General features: G+C 37.9%; 2 protein-coding genes across 4 annotated transcripts in view; one reads left to right on the top strand and one right to left on the bottom strand.

The window, feature by feature from the left end:
- Positions 1–533: 533 nt before the first annotated feature.
- On the top strand, positions 534–13,495 carry tomm34 (translocase of outer mitochondrial membrane 34). 3 transcript variants are annotated; one of them, XM_054617066.1, is made up of 9 exons: positions 534–635; positions 2,706–2,848; positions 4,006–4,105; positions 4,496–4,648; positions 5,363–5,541; positions 5,956–6,103; positions 6,961–7,087; positions 9,107–9,237; positions 13,181–13,495. In XM_054617066.1, exons 2-8 carry the CDS (start codon positions 2,719–2,721, stop codon positions 9,206–9,208), a joined length of 939 nt encoding a protein of 312 aa, XP_054473041.1. In that variant the 5' UTR covers positions 534–635; positions 2,706–2,718; the 3' UTR covers positions 9,209–9,237; positions 13,181–13,495. The 3 variants fall into 3 exon arrangements, with proteins under 3 accessions (XP_054473041.1, XP_054473039.1, XP_054473040.1); XM_054617064.1 differs by lacking the exon at positions 534–635 and adding an exon at positions 642–876; XM_054617065.1 differs by lacking the exons at positions 534–635; positions 13,181–13,495 and adding exons at positions 642–876; positions 11,634–11,835.
- A 1,212-nt stretch (positions 13,496–14,707) lies between these two features.
- Positions 14,708–23,789, bottom strand: part of LOC129105562 (filamin-B) — a 70,138-nt gene continuing 61,056 nt past the window's right edge. Inside the window, 8 exon segments of the mRNA XM_054616651.1 lie at positions 14,708–16,160; positions 17,028–17,237; positions 17,874–18,092; positions 18,176–18,352; positions 18,443–18,575; positions 21,020–21,135; positions 21,284–21,421; positions 22,566–22,832. Of these exon segments, the coding sequence (XP_054472626.1) occupies positions 15,973–16,160; positions 17,028–17,237; positions 17,874–18,092; positions 18,176–18,352; positions 18,443–18,575; positions 21,020–21,135; positions 21,284–21,421; positions 22,566–22,832 (1,448 nt within the window). The 3' untranslated portion in view covers positions 14,708–15,972.

Here is a 23,789-nt window from a genome sequence, read left to right as displayed (position 1 = left end):
ATAAGTGTTTATTTATTTATTTAAAGGAGTGTGTTATTAAATATAAGTATTTATTTAATTAAAGGAGTGTTATATTTAATAACACACTCCTTTAAAAAACACTAAATAAACACTTATTAAATATAAGTGTTTATTTATTTATTTAATTAAAAGAGTGTTTATATTAATAACACACTCCTTTAAATAAATAAATAAACACTTATTAAATATAAGTATTTATTTAATTAAAGGAGTGTTATATTTAATAACACACTCCTTTAAATAAATTAATAAACACTAAAATATAAGTATTTATTTAATTAAAGGAGTGTTATATTTAATAACACACTTTTAAATAAATAAATAAACACTTATTAAATACAAGTGTTTATTTATTTATTGAATTAAAGGAGTGTGTAAATAAATAAATAAATTAACTAATATATTTAACAAAGTGTAAATTTAGCGCTTAAATTGGGTTATTTTGTCTAAAACTCAACATGAATAATCCCTCCACCACTGCCTACGGCCACCAGAGGGCTCTCTCCACCGCTCACCTCCGAATTCCTACAATTTCTCGACGCCCTCGAACGCAGCGCGGAACAGGAAGTGAACCGGACCCCGGAAACCAGAGAGAGAAGCGCTGCAGTCAGCCGGCAAGTTCCTGACTGCTTCCTTCACCCGCTACTACCCCACACCCCCCCCACTCACACACACACACACACACACACACACACACACACACAGACGAGCTGAGAAAACCCGCATTGAAGAAGCAGAAGAAGAGTAATGTCAGTATTAGCTACGAGCACGTGTAAACACAGGTAACGCTTCCGCTCGCTAGTGTCCTCGTCAAGAGGAGGACGTGTGTTCGATTCCCCTCGTACGCAGCAGCCGGTAAGAAAGTGTGTGTGCGTGAGAGAGCGAGCGAGCTTCGTATGCTAACGGCTAAGCTAACGGCTAGCGGTTAAAACGCGTGAGCAGCTAGGCTAGGCTAGCGGCTAAGCTAACAGTTAAGCTAGCAGCTAAGCATGTTCGAGCTAACAAAGCTAGCGGGGGGCTACAGCTACGGCTAGCTTTTGTTAAGCTAGGGTGAGTGTTGTGTTCTCTGAGGAAAAAGGCCGCCGACGTCGTTTGACGTGATGGCGGTGATTAGCGTCCATTCATTAGCTGGAGGCTAAATGCTAACAGCTAAAGGCTAAAGCTAAAGGCTAACGGCTAACGTCTACGTCACCGACCACAACAGTGCGGCACTAGGCTGTGACGTCACGAATGCAGGTTTTTGTTGAAACTGCGTTTTTGTTTGTTTATTTATTTATTTAAAGGAGTGTGTTATTAAATCTAACACACTCCTTTAATTCAATAAATAAAAAACCTATTAAATATAAATGTTTATTTATTTAATTAAATAAATAAAAAATACAAATATTTGTTTATTTATTTAATAAATAAAAAAGTTTTTTAAATATTTATTTAATTAAATAAATAAAAAAACACTTATAAAATATAATTGTTTATTTATTTAATTAAATAAATAAATAAAAAAAATAAACATTTTTAAATTTATAATTAAATTTAAATATTTGTTTAATTAAATAAACTTATTAAATATAATTATTTATTTAATTAATTAAAGGAGTGTGTTATTAAATATAACGCACTCTTAAATAAATAAAAAACACTTAATAAATATAATTATTTATTTATTTAGAGGAGTGTTATTAAATCTAATGCACTCTTTTAATTAAATAAATAAAAAAACACTTATTAAATTAATTTATTTATTTAAAGGAGTGTGTTATTAAATCTAACACACTCCTTTAATTAAATAAATAAAAAAACACGTATAAAATATAATTGTTTATTTATCTAATTAATTAAAGGAGTGTGTTATATTATATAACATATATGGCCACTAAGTGGATGCGAAGTATGTTATGTTATCTGCACCCCCCCCCCCCAGAAATCCAGGTTTTCGTCAGCCACCATTTCTCATCTTGAGGAATGACTTGCATTTCCAGTGTTGAGCAGTTTTAATCCAGAGTAGTTTAAACTGAGTGACCAGGTTTTGGGTTCAGTGTGGAGATCTGAGAGCACACATTGCATTTGATATTTGTTTTGCTTACGTTGTGAAATGAAGAATCTGGGAGCTGTTAGGATCATAACAGTTTACTGCACCATGCCACTTCACCCAGTGTGTTCAGATCTGACTAATGAGGGGTTTTTTCAGATTATTTTTGGATGCACATATTGAATATAGTATAACGTTATTGGAATCAGTGCCATGCAGGAGATAAAAAGTCAAACTGATGCATTACTAATAGAAATTATTGCCGCACAGTTTGGTTTTGTGTATGGAAGCGAATGGATGATAAATTTGATCATTGAGAATGAATCTTTGACCTAAAAGAAGACACTGCAGCCAAAACAAATATGTCCAAAAAAGTTAAAAAGACACTGAGTTAAACATTACAACAGTAAACATTGAGACATGTTAAAAAAATATTAAAAATATCCGTGTGGACAAGGACATATTTTGAACAACAGATTACAAATACCATCACTGTATATACTGTTACTTCATATGGAGGCAGTGTGGCATATCTTAAGTTTAAAGGAGATATATGATGTTTCCTCTGGTAAATGTTTGGATCTGTTTGGCACTGTGATCAGTTGACAAGTATTATTTTCATGCGCGAATGCTAACCAGTGTTTCAATCTTTCAGTAAACAATCAGAGATGCCTCAGAAACAGAGGACCAAGTCCTGGACGGAGTTGAAGCAAGCTGGAAATGAATATTTCAAGACGGGCCAGTATGGAGAGGCCACCAATCTCTACAGCCAGGCGATCAAAGAGCTGGAGAAGTGCAGTAAGTGTTGCTTAAATATTACCTGTGGACACATGATGAGTATAAACACAATCATGTTTCTTTACACTAAGACGGGTGAACAACAAGAACAGTAGTTGCAAGGCAAATGAACAATGAGATCAATGGAAAAGGTCATATCAGCATCTGAATTCAATAAGGAATTTGTTAATTTGACAATGTTATGATTCCAATTTGATCTTTGTAAATATTTTAATGGTTACCACACCAATACAGTGTTTCCAAGTAATTAGACTGCAGCCAGTTTCTTAATTAATAAAAAATATTCTTAAATTTCTGGGCCAACTTCAAAATGTTACTGAAGTAAAAGCACAAAAGTACTAGCTAAAGTACTACTAAATATACAAGTAAAAGTAAAATAACTAATTATGCATATTGCAGCTGTTCAAGCTCATTTTTACCACTCTATATACATCTTGATAATACATCATCATTCATTAGTTAATTTATATTTTGTATTATGAATCTGCAGAGTTGCTAGTAACATAATATTGGCAAATAAATGAAGTGAAGTAAAAATGACTATTTCCCTTTGAGATGTACTGGAATGGAAGTAAAAAGTTTCATATGAAAATACTCAAGTAAAGTACAAGTACTTCAACATTGTATTTAAAGGACGGATGTAGCAGAAAAACTTATTTCAGATGCCTAAAAGAAATGTAAATCTAAAAAAGTCAATACCTGTTTAAGTGTTTGCTATATTTATGGTATTTTCTGACAGAGAACTGAACTGAAAGAGAAACTTATCGATCGATCCCTTTTTTAGTGCAGTCTAGTTGCTTTCAAGAGAGATTAGATGAGTTTCACATTCAGCTTGGTTCCCATAAGAAACGGCTCTCTGACAGAAAGACAGCCCTTTGGCAGTTTACCAAATACAAATGCAGTATTTGGCACACTGTTGTCTTTGTACTAGTAGTTTTAGTCCAGAGGGCCTAAATCTCTGTAGTGATCTACTCCTTCTGTCCTGACCCTTTAAATCAATGTTCTATCTACGTCAGTATCTCTCTCTTTTATGATAATGACTCATTGTGTCAGTTGGTCATTGCTCTTCTTTGTGTCTGCTGATTTATTTTTGACTGAGATGACATGATCAGTTTGGTTGAATGCTCCTCTTAAACAGTGTTATTTCTCTTTTTAAGATAAAAAGAACCCGGAGGATTTGGGCATTTTGCACTCAAACCGTGCCGCCAGCCAGCTGAAAGAGGGCAACTGTGGCGAATGTGTTAAAGACTGCAATATGTAAGTGTATTATTGTCTGTGATTCTGTGCAGTTGTCTTAACGTTTTTGTATTTTTGCATTACTCATATCACATTTTTATACAATTTCATCTTTTGGGGCTTTTGTTCTTGACACTTAGCTTTTATGTTCTAATGTCAGATAAGTTAAACATGTGAAAAAAAGACCAGATTGACAAACATATACACACACCTGAGCTTAATTTTATTTAATAAAGTGATAATCAATTATGAACCTTCATGCCAGCAACCATTTTCTGTTTGTAAGGATGGTTTTTTTAGGCGTTGATGGTGTCTTGCAGCTTTGACTCTTCATAAGAGGTGATCAAGCCTTATGTGCTGTCCTATTTGTTGGGTGTCTAACTTGTGAAATGTGTAAATATTTTCTCTCAGGTCTCTGGAGTTGTTCCCGTTCAATGTGAAGTCCCTGCTTCGTCGTGCTGCTGCCTACGAAGCTCTGGAGCGTTACAGGCTGGCTTACGTAGACTACAAGACTGCTCTGCAGATCGACTGCAACATAGCAGCTGCTCACGACGGCACCAACAGGTACCTGGTCTGCACAAGACTAAACCTCTATGAGGAGTATTTAAAGAAAGATGTATAGATTTGTTTGTGTGTATCTATTCTCAATTCACCTGTGTCAGGTAGCTGGCCCCTCTTCAGGCCAGCACCATGAAGCTAAAGAGAGCTTAATTAAGATCCATAGTGCCAAAACAAATTTAAGTCCACATTTATAAATTTGTCATAGTGGTTCACACAGATTACTGTCCAGGTGCTCGGTTTTGTCTGTATTTCTGGTGGTTTTTATCAGCCTGTTGTTGGAGTTAACACGAGTTTACTAGAAATACTTATCACTCCAAACAAAAGATCATCCTATAAACGGTAAAGTCTGATGGTAAAAGCACACAGGATGGGTTCAGGGGCGTTTCTAAGAGTAATAAGGTTCTAACCCCAGACCATTGGGGTCCAAGGTTAGGGTCTCTTCAGATCCACACACACAGGTGGCAGCAAGGGTTGGGGTTGTTGGGATTAAACAATTTACATTTCATGTTGATTATAGATTTTTTCTTCTGTAAGAAAGTTTCAGGGCAAGAGAAAAATAACAGCCTACGCTCTGGAAGCCTTAAGTTAATGCCATCAATGGATGGATTTATCTCTTCAGGCATCTTTCTCTTCATTAAAAGGACTAAACAAAGTGTTTCGCAATCTTTTTTCTTTTTTACATTCGGCTCACTGTGTTTTTTTTTTATTGTCTTTCAGGATGACGAAGGCGCTCACAGAGGCAGACGGGCCGTCATGGAGAGAAAAGCTTCCCCCCATCCCCACCATTTCTCTGTCTGATAGAGAGAAACTAGCCCAGAAAACTACAACCAACGCCGCACAACCGAACCCGAACCTGACACCGAAACAGAACGGCACCAGACAAACAAACAAACCTAGTAAGCTGGTGTGATTTCTGTTGGGTTTTCTACTCTTTGACGTTTTACATTGTCATGTAGCTAAAAAGACTTCATGTGTGTCAAGCAAATGTATTTTGATGATAACCAATGTGAAAGTGACGTCTCTTTTTGTAATAAAGCATTCTGATTTTAGCCCTATGTATGTGGATCTGGCATCATGTGAAAACATTTTTTTTCAAAATTGTAATAAATCACATACACTATTAATCCTTCGAAGATGTCAAAATGTCTGATAACTGACCAGCTGCATGTTAATACACACAATTATTTCTACCAATCACACGGTTTCTTCTGTGTTTTGTAGTCAGTCGGGAGAAACTTATGAATTTTAAAGGTCCAACTTTTCCATCTCTCTCTTCTATATCCTCACCATCACATTATTCCTCTCGTCAGCTCCCAGTGATAAAGACATAAAGAAAGGACAAACCCTGAAAGAAGAAGGCAATGCTCTGGTGAAGAAGGGAGAGCACAAGAAGGCCATAGAGAAGTACAGCCAGAGCCTCAAACACAACCCCACCGAGATCACAACCTACACCAACAGGTGGGTCAGAGTGTCTGCTCTATCCCTGCCTCCATTGGTTAGCTTGTTTTTCTTGTTGTGTGACTTCGGCTTTTTTAATAAATTAGTTCAGTCACTCAAAAAGTTAAGAGACAGTGAAGTCATAAACCATTTCTTAGTTGTCCACGTTGATGTTCCAAATGTGTCCTAATTGAAATAAAATGTCTGCAGATGGGAGAAGCTTGCATTTAGGGCTTTCTTCTAGAAAAGGTTTATTTTGACCCAAAGCATGATCTTTTTCTAAACCTAACTAATGCAATGCAATTCTCTTAGAAAGATCTAAAACCTTATGGAGTTTTTGAAATATGTCTGTTCATCAGTCAGAGACGGTGTGAAGTGAACTTGAGCAATATCTGTTCTTTATAATAACAATGAAATAATAAAAAACTATTATGTTAGCTCAAAGTACTTCTCAAAATAGTTTGGTTCTAATAATAATAGGTTCTATCCTACTTGCATAAAACAGCACAAAGCTGTGCAGCAATGAAATGTTGATTTAGAGTTAAAATTTAAGCATTATGAATAAAGCTTTGAGGCTTCAAACTTTTGAGTACGGCCCAATTATTATCAAAAACAATCTGGTATTCATCCCTATGTGAGTGTTATCTGTTAAAAGCTTCCCAAAGGTAACCAGGGAATATTAATATAGGAGCTAATAAGGTATTTTATAAAAAAAAAAAAAAAAATCGTTTCATTGTTCTAGCTGTAATTTATTTGCATTTGTATTAAGGGAGTCTCTTTGGGTTGATTGTTAAAACAGCCCTGTAGGTTGTGTCCTATAAAATTCTATTTATAAGCTGTCTGATGTTTGACTCAATTTCCTTTGTTCTTGTGATCAGGGCGCTGTGCTACCTGTCAGTGAAGCAGTACCGAGACGCCGTCAGAGACTGTGACGAGGCTCTGATGATCGACAGCAGCAACATCAAGGCTCTCTACAGGAGGGCTCAGGCTCTTCTGGAGCTCAAGGTGAGAGCGTCGTCTTCTTCCTCTCTGCGCTTCAGTTCCTGATTCTCACACAGGAGTAATCAGACGTTGGTTTCAAAAGAGTCTGTCTGGAGGATTTCTATATGGGTGACAAAATAAAAGCACTTCCTGTCTTGACGTTTCCCCCTGACAGCTTCTCCTCATCAGTATTCATCAGAGAGGAAACAGTTCGCTCTGCACTCACAGCTCCAAACAGTTGCAACTGTTGATTTGTTTTGGAGGTTTGAGTTTTGTTAAAAATATCTAGTAAAAAGACCCATGACTAGCTAAATAAACATAAACCAGCACAAAAAATACCTACATTTTGCTTTGTTTTCAGCCCATTTACAACTGATTTTAATGTACATCGGTTTCTGACACTAACGCATGCCCCCCCAGGAAAACAATGAAGTTTGTTTTAAAATGTAATGCATCAGTCTGGTGCACTACGAGAGCAAAGCGAGGCTAGATCTATAAAGAACTTTCTGTTCCTGTAAACTATTTGTGCTCCTCTTCTAGCAGTGGTGGAATGTAATTAGACTAAGATACATTTAGGTTACTCAAGTACTGAGATTAAGTACATTTTTAAGAGACTTTACTTGAGTATTTTCATTTTATATAACTTTATACTTCTACTCCACATCTCAGAGGGAAATATTTAACCTTTAACTTCACTACCGTATTTTCCGCACTATAGGGCGCACTGTCAATGAATGGTCTATTTTTTTCATATATAAGGCGCACCGGACTATAAGGCGCATTAAGCGAAACAAAACAGTCAGTCAAACTTCCTCCACTTCCGTACCATTGATTCATTAATGTTGAATTCTCTCGCAGCTGCTCTATTCCCATGTTCTCCTGCGTGACTGACAGCCTTGAGTTTGAAGTCCGCGTCGTAAGCGTGTCTCTTGAGGAGCCATGTTGGGTCCTTATCCACACACACTGTAATATTATGGTGAAGCACAGTGTGTATTACTCCGCGACGCTCCTGACTGCAAGCTGTGCGGTTTGTAGTTTACCAAAGTCGTACTAAAACATGTTGACAGAGCGCCGTGTACCACACAAAATAGCTTCGAGGTCAGTAAGCACAACCACAATTAATCCATATATAAGGCGCTCCGGATTATAAGGCGCACTGTCGTTTTTTGAGAAAATTAAAGGCTTTTAAGTGCGCCTTATAGTGCGGAAAATACGGTACATTTATTTGGTGACTTCAGATCCAGATTCTTAACACAAAATATAGATCAACTTATAAACTGTTATGTATTATTATGTTGTAAATAGCTTAATTATAAAGAATGTAAAGTGGTTAAATTGAGCTCCGCCTTAACAATCATTGATTATAATTCATGATGTGGGCCTTCTGTAAATATATGTTTTGTGAAAGTGGCCCTTCTGCATAATGAGTGTACTTTTACTTTTGGTAGCTTACTTTAAGTATATTTTGCTGCTAATACTTTTACTTTAAGTTACATTTTGAATGCAGGACTTTTATTTGTAACAGAGTATTTTTACTCTGTGCTTTGGTAAACGTTTTAAATCATGAACACGTTGTTTGTGCAGCTCAGGCAGCAGTAGCATAGAGGAAGGCCGGGCGTCGTTCATCTGCATGTACTGTTTGACACAAAGCTGGTTGTAAATCGATAAAGTTTCCCTTTCATCTCTCCCTTGTCTTCCTCCTGATCTAACAGGTGAGGGAGGTTTGTAAATGTTGAGCCACAGACCTCTTGTGCTCCGTATTGTGCTACATTCTAAACTGTCCAATCTAATCCAAAGGATTTTATTTAAATCCCACTTGTACACCTCTCAAATAATCTGTTTCACGGCGAAATGCGTCACAGTGTAGAAGCTTAAGACGCTCTAACTTCTGTTTCCTTGGGAATTCATGAAAGCACACATGGTTTAAAACCCATAGAGACATCTGCTGTTCTCAAATCAGCCTGCTGTTGTTATTCCAATGTCACCGCTCTCCTCATTACTAGTTTTGTTTCTAACTCTTAATTCTCATCCACATTCCTGCAGGACATCAGAGGTTGCGAGGACAACCTGAACACCCTGCTCAAAGTGGAACCAAACAACGTGGCCGCCCTGAAGATGCTTGAGGATGCGCAGCAGAGGAAGTGATGACACATCAGGGGTCTCTGGAGACGGCGGTAAGGATCTGTCACTGCACTGCGTACAGACGGGGGGGGGAATAATTAAACAAACAAACAAACAGCCGAGCAGTGACACGATTCAGCCGCCTGACCTGTGTTTCCCAAAAGCTTCGTTCACACCGAACATGTGTTTGATCTGTTCACTCACTGGAACAAACATGAGCTTGGTTTTTCGAGATGCTTTTTGGAAAACGCAGCTCCGGTTGATGAGAGCTGAGGGTGCGTCAGGAGGAAGCCTTGATTATGTTTGTATTCTACCGGTTTTTAGTGTCACTGAGTATTTATGGTTATTTATGTAAGAGCTGAAATTACAATTCTAACTGAGAATAAGCCTTTACCGTTAAACATTTGTTAAAGTGAGGTTCAGCGGATAATCATCCGTCATGTGGAGCTCCACTTAGTAGCTTTTTCTGAGCTTTCCCCACATCTGGGCTTTAACACTCACCACCAAAGATCATCTTTTAAAAGACCGGCTGTCACATGACGTCAGGTCACGTGATCCAGTTCCATTTACTGGTGAAGTTAAAGACATCATGATATTTTGACATTAGAAAGCTTCCATTAACTGAAAAAAAAAGATTGGGTGATGGGGATAAAAAACATCTATCCTGGTTTATATCATTATATATGTCTGTCAATATATATTGTGATGCAGTAAGGGCTAGTAATATAAAAGGGGATATTAAAAGTACAGCAACATTTCTACCATTTGAAGCATAATATTTAATGTCACAAATTCTCTTTGCAATCAGGCTAATTGTTATAAAAGACAAAATGTCATGAAAACATTCCCTTCATCATATCTTGGAAACAAAAGGTAACATTTTCAAAGTGCTGTTTGAATGGAAAATCTAAAACCCAAAGATTGATTCTTTTTTAGTATCACAAAAAACAAATAAAAGGCACATTTGAAAAGTTTGAATCTGAAAATTCTGGAGATCTTCGCAGGAAAAATAACAAAATAGTTCCAGATTACTTTTCTTTTTCAGTTGACTTTTCATTGTGGCTCCAAGTCTATTGTTTAAAATGCGAAGTCCATATTGAATCCCACTCTAAAATCAGACCAACCTACAAAGTGTGTAAAGGTTTATTCTGCGTTTGAATTACAAGTAAACAACCATTTTTGACATAATGTTATACACTCAGGTAGTTTACTTATTTATCATTTATTTGGTTTTCTGAGGCTTTCGTGAGTTCCTGTGTGTGAATGTTTCTTTCTCAGTGGATTGATATTCATGTTGTTCATGCCGGGTTCACGTCACATGGTCATATTAGGATTATAAATACTATGCGATGACAGTAAAGCACGATATACATTCAGTTTGTGTTTAAAGGGACAGGTCAGACCCAAAATCTAATTAGCATATTATTTATTTGACCTGTAGTGCTCTTTGTTGGTCTCGTTGTTTTGGTGTGAGTAACTGAGTGTTGGCTTTATTGGCTAACTATAAACTTTAAACACAATCTTCTCATCCATGAGTACAATGAACAATTGGTGGGTGTAGTTTGGTCGAAAGAAAACGGTTCCTACATTAAACTGCTATCAACAAGGTCTGCAGATTATTTTAAATCATGATATCTGAAAAAGAGACATTGCTTTTTAGTTTTTCAAATGTATTTTTTAGTTCGATGGTCATTAGCTCCATTGTATCAGACATCTCTACGGCCGATATCTCCAAAACTGGGCAACTCGCACCAAAACAATATTGTAAACAGCGCTAAAGATAAGGTGAGAAATACGTTGTTTTTTCTTTTGGAGTGAACTGTCCCTTTAAACTGACATGAGACTTCCATATTTCCTCTACTTTTTGCGCACTTCTGAACTATTCTGGGTGACTTATTCACCAAAAACTGTATTTACAAATCAAGCTGGTAGTAACGATAACTCCAATACGACGTGAACGTAGCGTCATATGTTTCGAATGTCACTTTTCAAGCTCCGCCCTCCCAACATATTGGTGAGGTTTGGTAACAACGATCGTTTCTGACGGAGCTACATCTGTGTCACTCCACTGAGAGTTATATTTCTGTTTGATAACTTTAAGGATCAGTGCATCAGTTTGTTCCTTTTTCTTCTTGAATGAATAAATGTGTGAACCAAGTTAAAGTATCCTCGAACGGGTCATCACGTACAAAATACTGTATCATTCTGTGATCAAATGTTGTTTTTCCCATTTCATCTTATTTTTATGAAACAAGTTAAATCTCTCTTTGGTGATCCTGCTGTAGCTCGGCAATCTCGATCTTGCCCGAAGTGCCTGTCTTTATCCTCCGTCTGTTGCTCTGCATTAGTTTTCACCTAAAATGAGAACATTTCAGTTGCACCTCCAGTTATGTGTACAATGCAATGAAGGTTTATTAAACACATCTACACTTTATTCATGTCTGCACAGATTTAAGCAAATAAACAGCACGGTGTGTGGCCTCAGACCGACTCTATTGGAAACCAACGTCCTTCTGTTTTTGTTTCACTTTGATCACATTTCTGCTGTTTCTGTAACTTTCTATTTTGTTTCAGTCAACCGTCTTCTGTTTTAACTGCAAATAAACTTAAGAAATGAACAGACCCAGAACAACCGTGGCTTTCTATGAAGTTTCTATGAATATTTTAAAGCAAAAGTTCTACATTTCTTTTGTTAAAATATGTTTATTCACTTTCTTGCAGAGCTATAGATGAGAAGTTTGATACCAATCCTGATTGTTTGGTTAATATAAAGATACAGACAGTGGCTGCTTAGATTAGCTAAACTAGACTGGAGATATGGTGAAATGTCCGTGTGTAATAATAAAGATATTCAAAAGTCATAGTCATTAAAGTCATAGTTCAATATTTCAAGAATGTCATAGTATACATCAGAAAAAAGTCAATATAGTATTCATGTTTTGTATGTATAGCATGGTATGTATAGTATGCCAATAAAATGATTATAATGCCCTAGGAAAATATCATTTTAAAGTCAGTATAGTGTGATATATTGTCATCTTATTGTAAGTCATAACAAATTCCATGAAAGTTATATTATTATATGACAAGTAAAAAATGTCATAAAAACGTCATTCAGTAGGCCATTTAATGCCACAGACGTGCCATCAAATATGTATTAACAAGTAGTTTTATGGAAAGACATAAAAATGTCATAAAGAAGTCCTATTATGTAATAAAAATACCATCCAAATGTAATGTGTAGTATGTCATGAAAAAAGTTATAAAAAGTCATATTATAGTATACCCTAAAAATGTCACTATGTATTGTCATAAAATGCCATAAAAATACCATCAAAAGTCGAGGTGAAGTATGTCATTAAAAATGTATCGTGTAGTATGTCATAGTATAGCATGTCATAAAAAGGTATAATATATCAAAAAATGTCATGAAAGAAGGCATAATATGGTATGTCATGAAAAATGTAACGGAAAGGAGTATGGTACGTCATAAAAAAACTAAAAAAAAAATCATAATATAATACTTCATTGAAAAAGTAACAGTATGTCATAAAAAGTAAATGGAGGCGTAGTATTGTATGTCATGAAAAAGTAAAAAAAAGTAATTGAAACTTCATAGTGTATAATCTAGTAGTATGTCATGAAAAACATTTAAAATAAATCATAATATAGTATGTCATAACCATAATAGGATTTTTTTCACCACACTATACTATGAATTTTTTTATACTTTTTTTCAACATGCTATACTATTCTAACAGCTCTTCATGCCCAGTCATCATCTCCCATTCAGTTCTTTTTCTTCACCCTGCCTCCTCTCCACTCTGCCTGCCAGCCACTCCCACCACATCCCACCTGCTCAGTCCACCCAGTATTTAAGCTTCTCCTGCTCACTCATTCATTTCCAAATTGTTCTCTGTCACTTACTCAAGACTCTCTTATTTCGTGTTCTCGCCCCTGCCTGCCTCTGACCTACCTGCCTCGTCTGATTCCCAGTAAACCCACCGGCCTTCTGTCTTCCACCTTGAGATCTGCTTCTGCGTCATTCGTTCCTGTTTGACTTTGGCTGCTTGGCGTTTCCATCCAAAAACAACGCTGCAGAGTGGGTGTTCCTGTCTACTCACCTGTGGTCCAGAAATCCTCACCGTGTCACCACACTTGCAATTTTGTGTGTGTCCTCTGAAGACCTTCCTGCTGGATTCCTCCACTATGTCTGCTGTCTACTGCTCCATTGTCTTTAGCTGAACTGTATTGTTTGCTCCTTTACCTGCCATGCTCTCTACCTACTGAGTTTTGGCAATAAAAGTAATTACCAAATGTTCCTGGTCTCCTGTTTGCTTCATTGGATGCATTTCTTTAACACACTATGCTATGATTTTTTTACACATAATGATATAACTTTTTATGACTCTTTTCAAAATACTATACTATGACATTTTTTATGACTTTTTGCCACACACTGACTTTTGTTCATCATACTGTACTACGACGTTTTAATGACATGAAATATTTTGATCTATTACATTTTTTCAAAATACTATACTATTCTCTTTTTTATGACTTTTTATATACTTTATTTTGACTTTTTCAATGTACTTTTTTTGACAGGACAGAACAACTTTTTTGACAGACTATTATAAGACTTTTTGTGACATACTTTATTTAACATAATTATAATAATTTCAACATAATATCCTTTGACTTTTTAAACATACTGTACTATGACTTTTTTTCAACATACTATGGTCAGCTTATATTATGCCATAAAAAAGTCATACTATCATATGTTAAAAAAAAATCACCAAAATGTCATAGTATTGTATGCCATAAGTGTCTTAGAGTGTCACTAAGAATGTTAACCTAAGGCATGCCATCCAAAAAATGTCATTGTTTTAAGTTTTAAATTCTTTATTGTGATCTTCCCAATTCCAGAGAGGCGTTAAGGCAATGATAATCTTATATCTCAGGCTGTGAAAAATAAAATATGTCGAAAAAAGTTATACAAAAGTCATAGTATAGTATGTCGAAAAAGTAAAAAAAAAAGTCATAGTATGTCGAAAACAATCATCAAAAATGATAATCTCTATATCTCAGGCTCCCTCCAAATTATGTGAAAAATAAAATGTCAAAAAACGTCAAAGTATAGTGGGTCGAAAAAAGTCAAGTAGTTATTGTATAGTATATGAAAAAAAGTCATAGCATAGTATGTCGAAAAAAGTAGTAGTATAGTATGCTGAAAAAGTCATACAAAGGCATATATGTTGAAAAAGTCATAAAAACGTAGTACAATAAAATTTGTAGCAAAAATTCTTTAAAATAAGTCAGTGACTCATTTTCTGTATGTCGAAAAAAGTCTTAGTTTGCTTAGAAGTGTGTGTGAGAATCGACATACAGTATGCATCATTTATATGAACTTATAGCCTGATTGGTCGTTACATTTTTGTGTCTACTAAAGTGAAAGTAAAATTTCAGTAACTGAAAGAAATGAGAGCCTGGACATAAAAGGCTGAAGTCAATCTCCTTAATTCCAGTTGATTTTTAATTATCAAATGTACATCATCTCAGGGTTTAGTTTCATATTAAAACACCCGTTTCCTTAATACAAAATGAGAAGTTACTTATTCCCCATACAAAAATCCTCAAGTATCAAAAGTAGCAATGATTAGGCAACAACATCCAGGTGAGACATGAAGACAGATTCATCCCCATTTCTACAGGAGTTACACACATAAAAAAACAAACATCTGACCTTATTTTCCAGATCCACAAAGTTAAGTCAGATCAATTCATTGTGAGAAAAATACAGCTGAGGAGAACAGCGATGACCCCAAAACTATAGCACATAATTAAGTAGTCAGTTGTACAGTGCAGGAAAACAGTAGCGTGAAAGCAGCTTTTTTATTTATTTTTTAACAATCACTGATTCGTTGTGGCGACATTATGTTCTCATGGGATTCTGGGAGATAAGAAATCAATAATTAACATCAGTAGTCGCGTACAGTTTCAGAGCGGTCCGTCCAAACGAGCCGTCATACTGTAAATTCAAAACACAGAGTTCCAGTTTTCTTCTTGTAATTGAGATGTTAAGACATTTTTTTCATCGTTTTGTTGCGAAAAGGAAATTGAGAAAAGTGTAAGATTCAAAAAGTCATTGAGCTTCCTGGTAAACAATCAGATAACTGAAAAAAGTCCAGGTTAAATATGTCTAATTTTCATTTTGTTCCTGTTTTGTAACCTGAAGCAAAATGCTGTGTAATTCACTTTATTTGTATTTTTCAAAGTTTGGCTCCACTTGTCTCGCTCCAAACTTTTTCCAAATTCAGTTTGAACATGCAGAGACACCGAGCTGTTATGTCGGGACATTCTCACCAACTACATCATGTGATCTTTAATTTACCAATCAAGTTTAAAAACCATCGTCAAGTGCAAAATGTCTCTCAAAAATTCCCAGTCAGATCATTTCTTAACGCTCCAGTTTTAGTCCAGATTATTGTATATTTTATAATTTGCCTCCCTGAATCCCTGCAGAAAACATGTCCAACTAACAGATTACAGATTCCATTTAATTCATATTTCTTATTTTTTGTTATAAATATCTTATTTTTTAATTTATTTTTTTACATTTTTGAGGGGACAGTTTGGCAGATTGAGACATCTGAAAAGCAAAATTTACACATAACTGTATTTAGCACCTTGTTCATTAGGACAGTAACTCGCAGTGCAACTAATGTTGTCCGCTCAAACAGGGATGCAAAATGGTTCAGGAGGATTTTGGCAGCCTGGTTTTTTCACGGGACGCTGACTTGGAAGGGGGAGCCTTGGATGTGGTCTTCGCCCCACTTGACCACCAGGATGTAGTTGCCCCGCTCCTTCAGCATGTAGCTAACGTTGTACTGCAGGTTGCCCAGATGTTTGACCAGGACCTCCTCACAGGGGACCTGAGGACCGTGGACCCCGACCAGGAGCATGTTCTTACCTGGGAGGAGGATCGGAAGATGAGAAGTGATTTATCAGAACATCAATGTTGGTAAAAGTGTTTCGAAATGACATCCATCATAACCTGTTTCTTATTTTTGTAGTGTTTGACATTTTCTGATACTGTAGAACTGAAAAAAGGTTTCTGAGGAACCCAGAGACCCTTACAGTCTACAACAAGGCAATTACGTTGGATCCAGGTATGTTAAAAAAAATCCCTTTAACCCCTAAGACTGTATATAACAGCTGAACATATTGCCAGGGTTGTCACCCTTTAGGTTGCAGACTGCCCTTTTGAAGCTTCTAGGTCGGCATGTTGGCCGCCGCCATCTTGTTTTTTTTGCAACCAGGAGTATAAGACATTTTAAGTCAACCAAAATATTACAATTAACTTTCATGAACTGAAAAAACATACTGTGAACGGGTAAAAGTTGTAAAACAAAAGAAAACCGGAATGGACAACGCCATGATAGTGACCTGTCAATCACAAGGTAGCCCCGCCCTAAAGCATACCCTGCTTTATGGTCTATTGACTCTAAATGGTCCATAATTTACTAAATGAACATCATGCTGTATTGAAGAAGACTTGAAACTAGAGATTGAGACCATAAACTCATGTTTACAATGTTTACTGAGGGAATAAATCAAGAGAGAAGTAGAGTCATTTTCTCATAGACTTCTATACAACCAGAGGAGTCGCCCCCTGCTGGATATTTGAGAGAATGCAAGTTTAAGACACTTTTGCATTGGCTTCACTTATCAGAACTGAATGTTTGCCCCCCTGGTTCTACTGAATCCTGATCTTTACCCCATATCATCACAGGTGAATCAACAGTGACATCATGTTGTGGGTGGAGTCTTTCCTTACCGGCCTTACTGCAGTCCAGTGAGAAGTTGCCTCTCTGGCCAACGAAGGCCTTGCTGAGGCCTGGACCTCGGCTCAACACCTTGCTGGCGTCAGAGTCGGTCATCCAGGGCATGGAGCTCTGGGTGAGGCTGCTGCTGGACTGCCTCAACGCTGGATCCACCGTCAGGGTCGACGTCTCGCTGGCGTTGGTTACACTCACCAGACGAGAACCTGGGAGAGGGGAAATAAATCAGATGTGATCAAGTTTAGTAAATGTTATTATTGTGAAGTTTTCATATGCTTTGCAGACAAGGAGACTAGGCATCTTTGCAAAAACAGGACTTCTCATAGAATTAGTCAACAAGAACAATAAAGTCTGCCTCATCTAGTTTAGTTACTGCCCTACTTCATTTCCCAGAATTCCATTAGACCAGCCAAAAGAAACCTGGATTTATTGCATTTACTCCCTTAGTGTTTTATTATGTATTGAGAGAAAAACAATGACAACTAATGGGTCAAAAAATAAGTAGCATTTAAAACAAAACAAAAAATCGAATCAATTTCTATTGTCATTCATTGTATTGTACACAACAACCAGTAAAATTATGCCTCCGCATTTAATCCATCCCATTATCAGGATCATTTATATTTTTATACATTTGAGAAAAAGTACATCACTCATTAAAGTTACTACAAGGAACTTTCATTTTGGCGGTCCCTGTGGACAAAAGTGGTAGTGCTTCCGAGCACCAGAGTCCCTTTAGAAAACCTCTCTTTTTACCAAAGTGATCACTAACAGCTGGTTTATTGTTTAAGGTTCTAACCTCACAGCACAGATATGTTGAGCAGAGTGGCGTCCACCTTTACCTGTGACTTTGGCCTTGAAGGGACTGCCACTGATGTGGTTCGGTCCTCCGTACTTGATGCTGATCAGGTAGTTTCCAGGCGCCATGGGGGTGTACAGCACCTTGTAGCCCTCTGGAACCTCCTTGCAGTCCATCTTAACCTTGGACGGGCCCTCGATGGTCACGGCCAAGGCCCCGGGGCCCGCCTTAGTGTTGTTGATGGTGAACTCTGATTGGCTACCTGCAAGAGTAAAAAAAAAAAAATGAATAAATAGTATTGGTTGTCGAGGTTATTTATTATTAACAGACAGACAGGTAACCCACCTGTCGTGCCTCTCTCCAGTCCAGCTCCGTACGCCGAGACCAGACCGGGCTCTCCCGTCTGTCCTGGTTCTCCGACTCGGACCTGGAAAGGACTTCCTGGGATGTGGGAGCCGTTGAACTTGACGTCGATGGTGTGGATGCCGTTCTCTCTGGGGATGAACCGGATAGCGTACTTGTCTGGAGGACGGGACGGAGGATTTGAGTTACTTCGAGTCCAAATATCTGGTGAAGTCGTCTTGAAAACACTTTAAAAAAACAGAAACAGACCTTTTTCCAGCTCCGTGACGACGCACTCCTCCAGAGCTCCAGAGGGGCTGTGGACTTTGGCCTCCATCTTGCCCTGCGCTCCGTTCAAACGCACCGCAAAGGATGCTGGGTGATTCACCTTCAGACCAGACTCCTAGCGAGGCCGGACACACACACACACATACACTCAGTCAGCGTGCAGAGGCAAACAGTTTAGACAGCAAGGTAACACTTCAAAACACAAACTCACTATTAAGCAGAAGTGCTACAACCTAAATACTGTTTCCTCTCCATGTGTTGTGTTTACTGTCCTCTACTCTTACCTGAGCTCCTGTTGGTGCAGCTTCAGCAGACAGAGGCAGACAGCCACAGTGTTTAAAGTTAAAAAGAGTTAAACACAGACACTAAAGTATCTAAGTGTTATAGTTCAGTCTTTAAAAGGTCGTGAACTCCAGGTTAACTCAGTGCTACTTTTGTATATTTTTTATTACTGTGTTATTGTTTTCTCTTCTCCGTATTTATACATTTCTCATTCTGCATTTCTTTCATTTGCTTAGATATCACTGTGCCTGTTACTTCATTTTGTTTTCTACTAAATGCAACAATATCTTTATTAAATATACATTTAATAAAATATATTAAATGTATACCTAGATTTGGAGCCGTTCCTCTTTATGGAGTCGGCAGCCATGTTTCTACAGGAGCCCAGAACGGACAAACTACTACTACACGCTTGGTAGATGGGAGAAGTTTAAATTGGCTGCAATCTGAAACCCCACCACTAGATGGCGCCAAATCCTTCACACTGCACCTTTAAAAACAGCCGTACTGACTCTGTTAACTGTAAGATAAGACTCAAACTAACTAACACATGAGAGCGTTGCAGACTCCACAGACAAGAAACAAACTACAGTCTCTAAAAGTACAGGAGGAGGTCTGCTGTGTCACGCCTTTACGGTCTGCTGTAGCTAGGCAACCCAGGAGCTGATATGAAGATGCTGCTGCTGCTGAAGATGATGATGCTGTTAAAAAGCCTTTAAATGAAACACAAGAGAAACACCAACAGTTCCACACCAGACAGAGGAGGGATGACCAGAGCCAGACAAACGGACCGGAGAGGGAAGATTTACTGACCAAATATTATATGAATGTTTTTTATTAATGTTTTTGTTTTGTTTCTACAGGAGCCCAGAACGGACAAACTACTACTACACGTTGGGAGAAGTTTAAATTGGCCTCTAGTGATGCCTTCACAAGAACTAAAGTAAGGCTGAACAATATATACATATATACATAAATATATATATTTTTTGCCTTCAAATAATAATTGAGTTGTGATAAGAGAAATTAAGTTATTGATTTGAACGTTCATTGTTATTTTTTTTTAGTTAGATAAATTAGTTTATCAGTAAAAAACTGCACTTTAAAATGTAACTATCATTCTGTAACTATCATTCTTTTTTTGGTGCTTTTTGTTTTCAATTCAATGTTCAGTTTATTCAATAAAAGAATGTTGGAAATAATTTCCTTAAAATTTTTCTTAATTTAACAACCAATTTGTTGTTTTTTAACAGTATACTGTAAGCAGAAGAAAGGCAGAAGTAAGTACACTTTAATATCTGTTTATAGTATCATTAAACCGATATTCAACATTATCGCATATTTTCCTGATTTCATGCAGCCCTACTGAGAGTATCTAAATAATAAATGATAAAATAAATATCAAGGAAACTTCTCATTTGATGTAAATGGATGAAACAATCCTTAACAACTAAAATAATCAATTAATTGTTTAGTTATCAAGCAAAAATGCTGATTCATATTTGGTAACATCTTCTCAAACGTGAGGATTTGATGCTTTTTTTCTAGATGATTGTCAATCAAATGTCTTTGGTTTTTTGGTTTGTTCAACAAATCGACAATTGAAGACATCACTTTGTTTGTTTGTTTTCTACAGTTTTCACACATTTTATACAATAAATTGCATAATCAATTCCTCAATAATGAAAGTAACTGTTAGTCAGAGCCTAGTCCATCATTAAGAATGAATAATTTCCATTTTTGACGCTTCATGGTTTCCTTTAGTGCCTCTCTCAGACCAAAGTGTGAACTTCACACAGAATCACAGCGTTTGCCTGGCTGTGGTCACATCCTTGGGGCCAGTTGCATAAAGAAAATTCAAATATTTAACCTAATTATTTGTATGAATGCAAAGGTTCGACTGATGTGGGCTATATAAGGGTGACACTTATGTTGAATATCTTAATGTTGTTTGTTTCTTAAACAAGAAAGTCATTTAAAAAGAGTCTCCAGAAGTACTTTATTCTTGTTTAGTCATGTTTAGACTCATTGTGTCTAAAATCAGCCAGTTTTGATCCTTAAAGTGGATTCCAATACAGTATTGACTTTAAGCTCTCCATAAATGTGATCCCAATGTGAATAAACATTAAACCAAACCAGTCGAACCATCACACCCTGATCATCTTCTCTGTACTGAAGTCAAATCTAAATCTTTTCCCATTTTTATGCAACTGTGCCCCAGAGCCCTTGAGCAAGGCAGGGCCCGGCTGTGTGTGGAGGTGTCTCCTCATGCCTCACCTGAAGGCCGGTAACAGTGAGGCGGCGGGCGTCGTTGGCCGGAGCCACAACCGGAACGAGGTAGGGGCTGTCGGGGATGTGCTGCTCGTTGAACTTCACCGAAATCTCATAATCACCTGGAGAGGAGGCGGAGACAATGTCACTCACAGAACAACCATCAGGGTGTGATGTGTGTGATGTGTGTGTGTGTGTGTTGTGTGTGTGTGTGTGTGTGTGTGTGTGTGTGTGTGTGTGTGTTTGTGTGTGTGTGTTTTTTTTATCTACCGGGGTCCTGAGCGATGTAAGAGACGCCACAGGATCCGTCTTTGCGGTCGTCGAAGGAGATCTCCGCCCTGCTGGGTCCCTCCACCGCGATGGACAGACCGCCGGCGCCGGCCTCCCTCGTCCAGATACTGAACTCAGCTGAAGAGAGAGAGAGAGAGAGAGAGAACTGAAGAAGACTGGAAATCCACAATACACAGATCAGTCTCTATATGATGTTGTGATCCCAACAGAAGTGAAAGCAATATTTTTCATTTATTATTGAAAGCAGATGATCATGGACAGATCCATGGGTTTTTATTAATGAGGCGAGATCATCATTAATCAGCTGCTTCTGAATACATTGTCCTTAACACTGAGCCAAACATTAAGCTTTTTTTTGGTTACTACTATGTTATGCTTTAATGCTGAATAATAGCAAATGTTTATAGTGTGAATTCTCTTAATCGTAGCAGAGAGTGATTGTAAAAGTAAACTGGCATTTAAGCGATTCGGGGTTAATGAATGAATGAATGAATGAATGAATGAATAAGGGCTTCCCTCTCTTAGTCAGTTGATGGGTTGTTTTGGTTCTGGTTGCTTAAGATTTCATTAATTGATTAGAAGTTTTTTTTCACGCTTTTATTTTCCAAGAAACTTATGAACATATCTCTGGTAAACACAAGATTTATAGTGGCGCTTTTGTGTGATTCGTTGTGGAGAAACTTTACAGACCTGTCGCTTCTATCAACTAATCTATTAGTCGTCAAAATTGTATGACTTTTAGTTGACTAAGAATTTATTTGGTTGAGAACAGCCCTAGAGAGAATGAATGAATTAACTTTATTTATTTAGGACATTTCATGCAGCACAAAGTGCTTTACAATGTCGCAAGAATTTAAGTGTAAAAAACAGAGATACAGAAGGAGAAAAATTATTGTTTCTGTTATATGAAAATAACAAGATCAACAAAAAAGATTACAAAAAGGCAGCTTTATATATAGAAAGGCTATATGAAAAAGATGGGTTTTGAGATGTTGTTTTAAGCTTTCCAATGTGTCAGCAAGTCTAATATTTAAAGGCTGAAGTAAACCTACACAAATATACAATTATTAATCTTTAAAAAACGGCTCACACATTGATAAGCTTATTTTAAAAGCTCAATAATGTCCTAAAACAGCTGGACACAGATGTTTTTAGAAAACATTACTCCACCAGGATGGAATTATTTGCTGTCGTGTCTGTCTGTCTGTCTGTCTGTCTGTCTGTCTGTCTGTCTGTGTAGTGTGTGTGTGTGTGTGTTTACCTGGCTCTCCTGCCTGTGCTCCCTCCAGTCCCGGACCTCCGGCTCTCACCTTGGCGGCGCCGCCCTCTCCCAGCGGCCCCACGGTGAACTGGAAGGGGCTGCCCGGCACGTGCACGCCCCTGTACCTCACGCTCACGCTGTGCACGCCCATCTCTGTGGGCACGAAGCGCACACAGTAGGTGTCGTTACCCGCGGCGACCAGCTCGGCTGGCTGACGGGCTCCGGAGGGGGACGTGACCTCGGCAGTGACGTCATGTATGTCGATGGCTGCAAAGACAGACAAGAGATTCATCACCTTATTGTGTGTTTATATATTTAAAGTGGCCCTATTATGCTTTTCCACTTTTTCCCTCTTCTTTAGTGTGTTTTATATATTTTTGTACATGTAAAAGGTCTGTAGAGACCGGCTCCATTGAATTCTCTCCTTCACTTCTGTAACTTTATGAGGTCACAATGTCACTTTATGAGGTCACAATGTTACAGAAGTGACGTAAAACTCCTTCCGGCTAGTTTGGCCCTCAAACAACAAAAGAGAGAGACGGAGCTGGAGCGATGGAGGAAGAGTTTTTTGAAATGTGAAACGTTGACCAATCACAACAGAGCGGGCTAGCTGACCAATCAGAGCAGACTTTGCTTTCTGGAGGGAGGAGCAAGCGCTACAATGGAGTGTTTCAGAGAGAGGGTGAGAAGAGGTGCTGCAGGACAGCCAGGATGAGAAAAACAAGGAGGATTATGGGCATTAACGCATTTAAACATGTTGTTACTGTAACTAGAGATAAAAATATGCACCCGGAAAATAGCATAATAGGGCCTGTTTAAGGTAAAATGAGTTATTTGGGGAGGTAGTGAAGAGGGAGAATGAGACGACAAGGAGAGTAAAAAGAAGCTGCAACTTAATAAAGCATGTTTTGTTGCAAACCTTGTGCTGCCAAGCCAGTTTTTTGTTTTTTTCTAGGGCTACAACGCACCCTCCACCCTGGCACCGCCCACCCAGGAGCGGGCTTCAACGACCCAAACACCCCTCGCCGCCCTGGCCCCTCCAGCCAGCACCACACCGGAGAGGCCGGAGATGAGGCGCACGTGCCCAGGGGAGAGGCTCCGATCTCGGGCAACGGTGGAGGAACGAATCCTGCAACCGCTGGATCTTCCAGACCACCGGAGGGAGCAGTAGGAGCGGAAGGGGGAAGGAGAGAGGAGCTGCCGAGACACAGCAAGGAGGAACCA

The sequence above is a fragment of the Anoplopoma fimbria genome, chromosome 17 (assembly GCF_027596085.1).
Source record: "Anoplopoma fimbria isolate UVic2021 breed Golden Eagle Sablefish chromosome 17, Afim_UVic_2022, whole genome shotgun sequence".
NCBI classification, from domain to species: Eukaryota; Metazoa; Chordata; class Actinopteri; order Perciformes; family Anoplopomatidae; genus Anoplopoma; species Anoplopoma fimbria.
The sequence above is the reverse complement of the archived record's forward strand: the minus strand, read 5'-3'. Positions and strand labels throughout refer to the sequence as shown.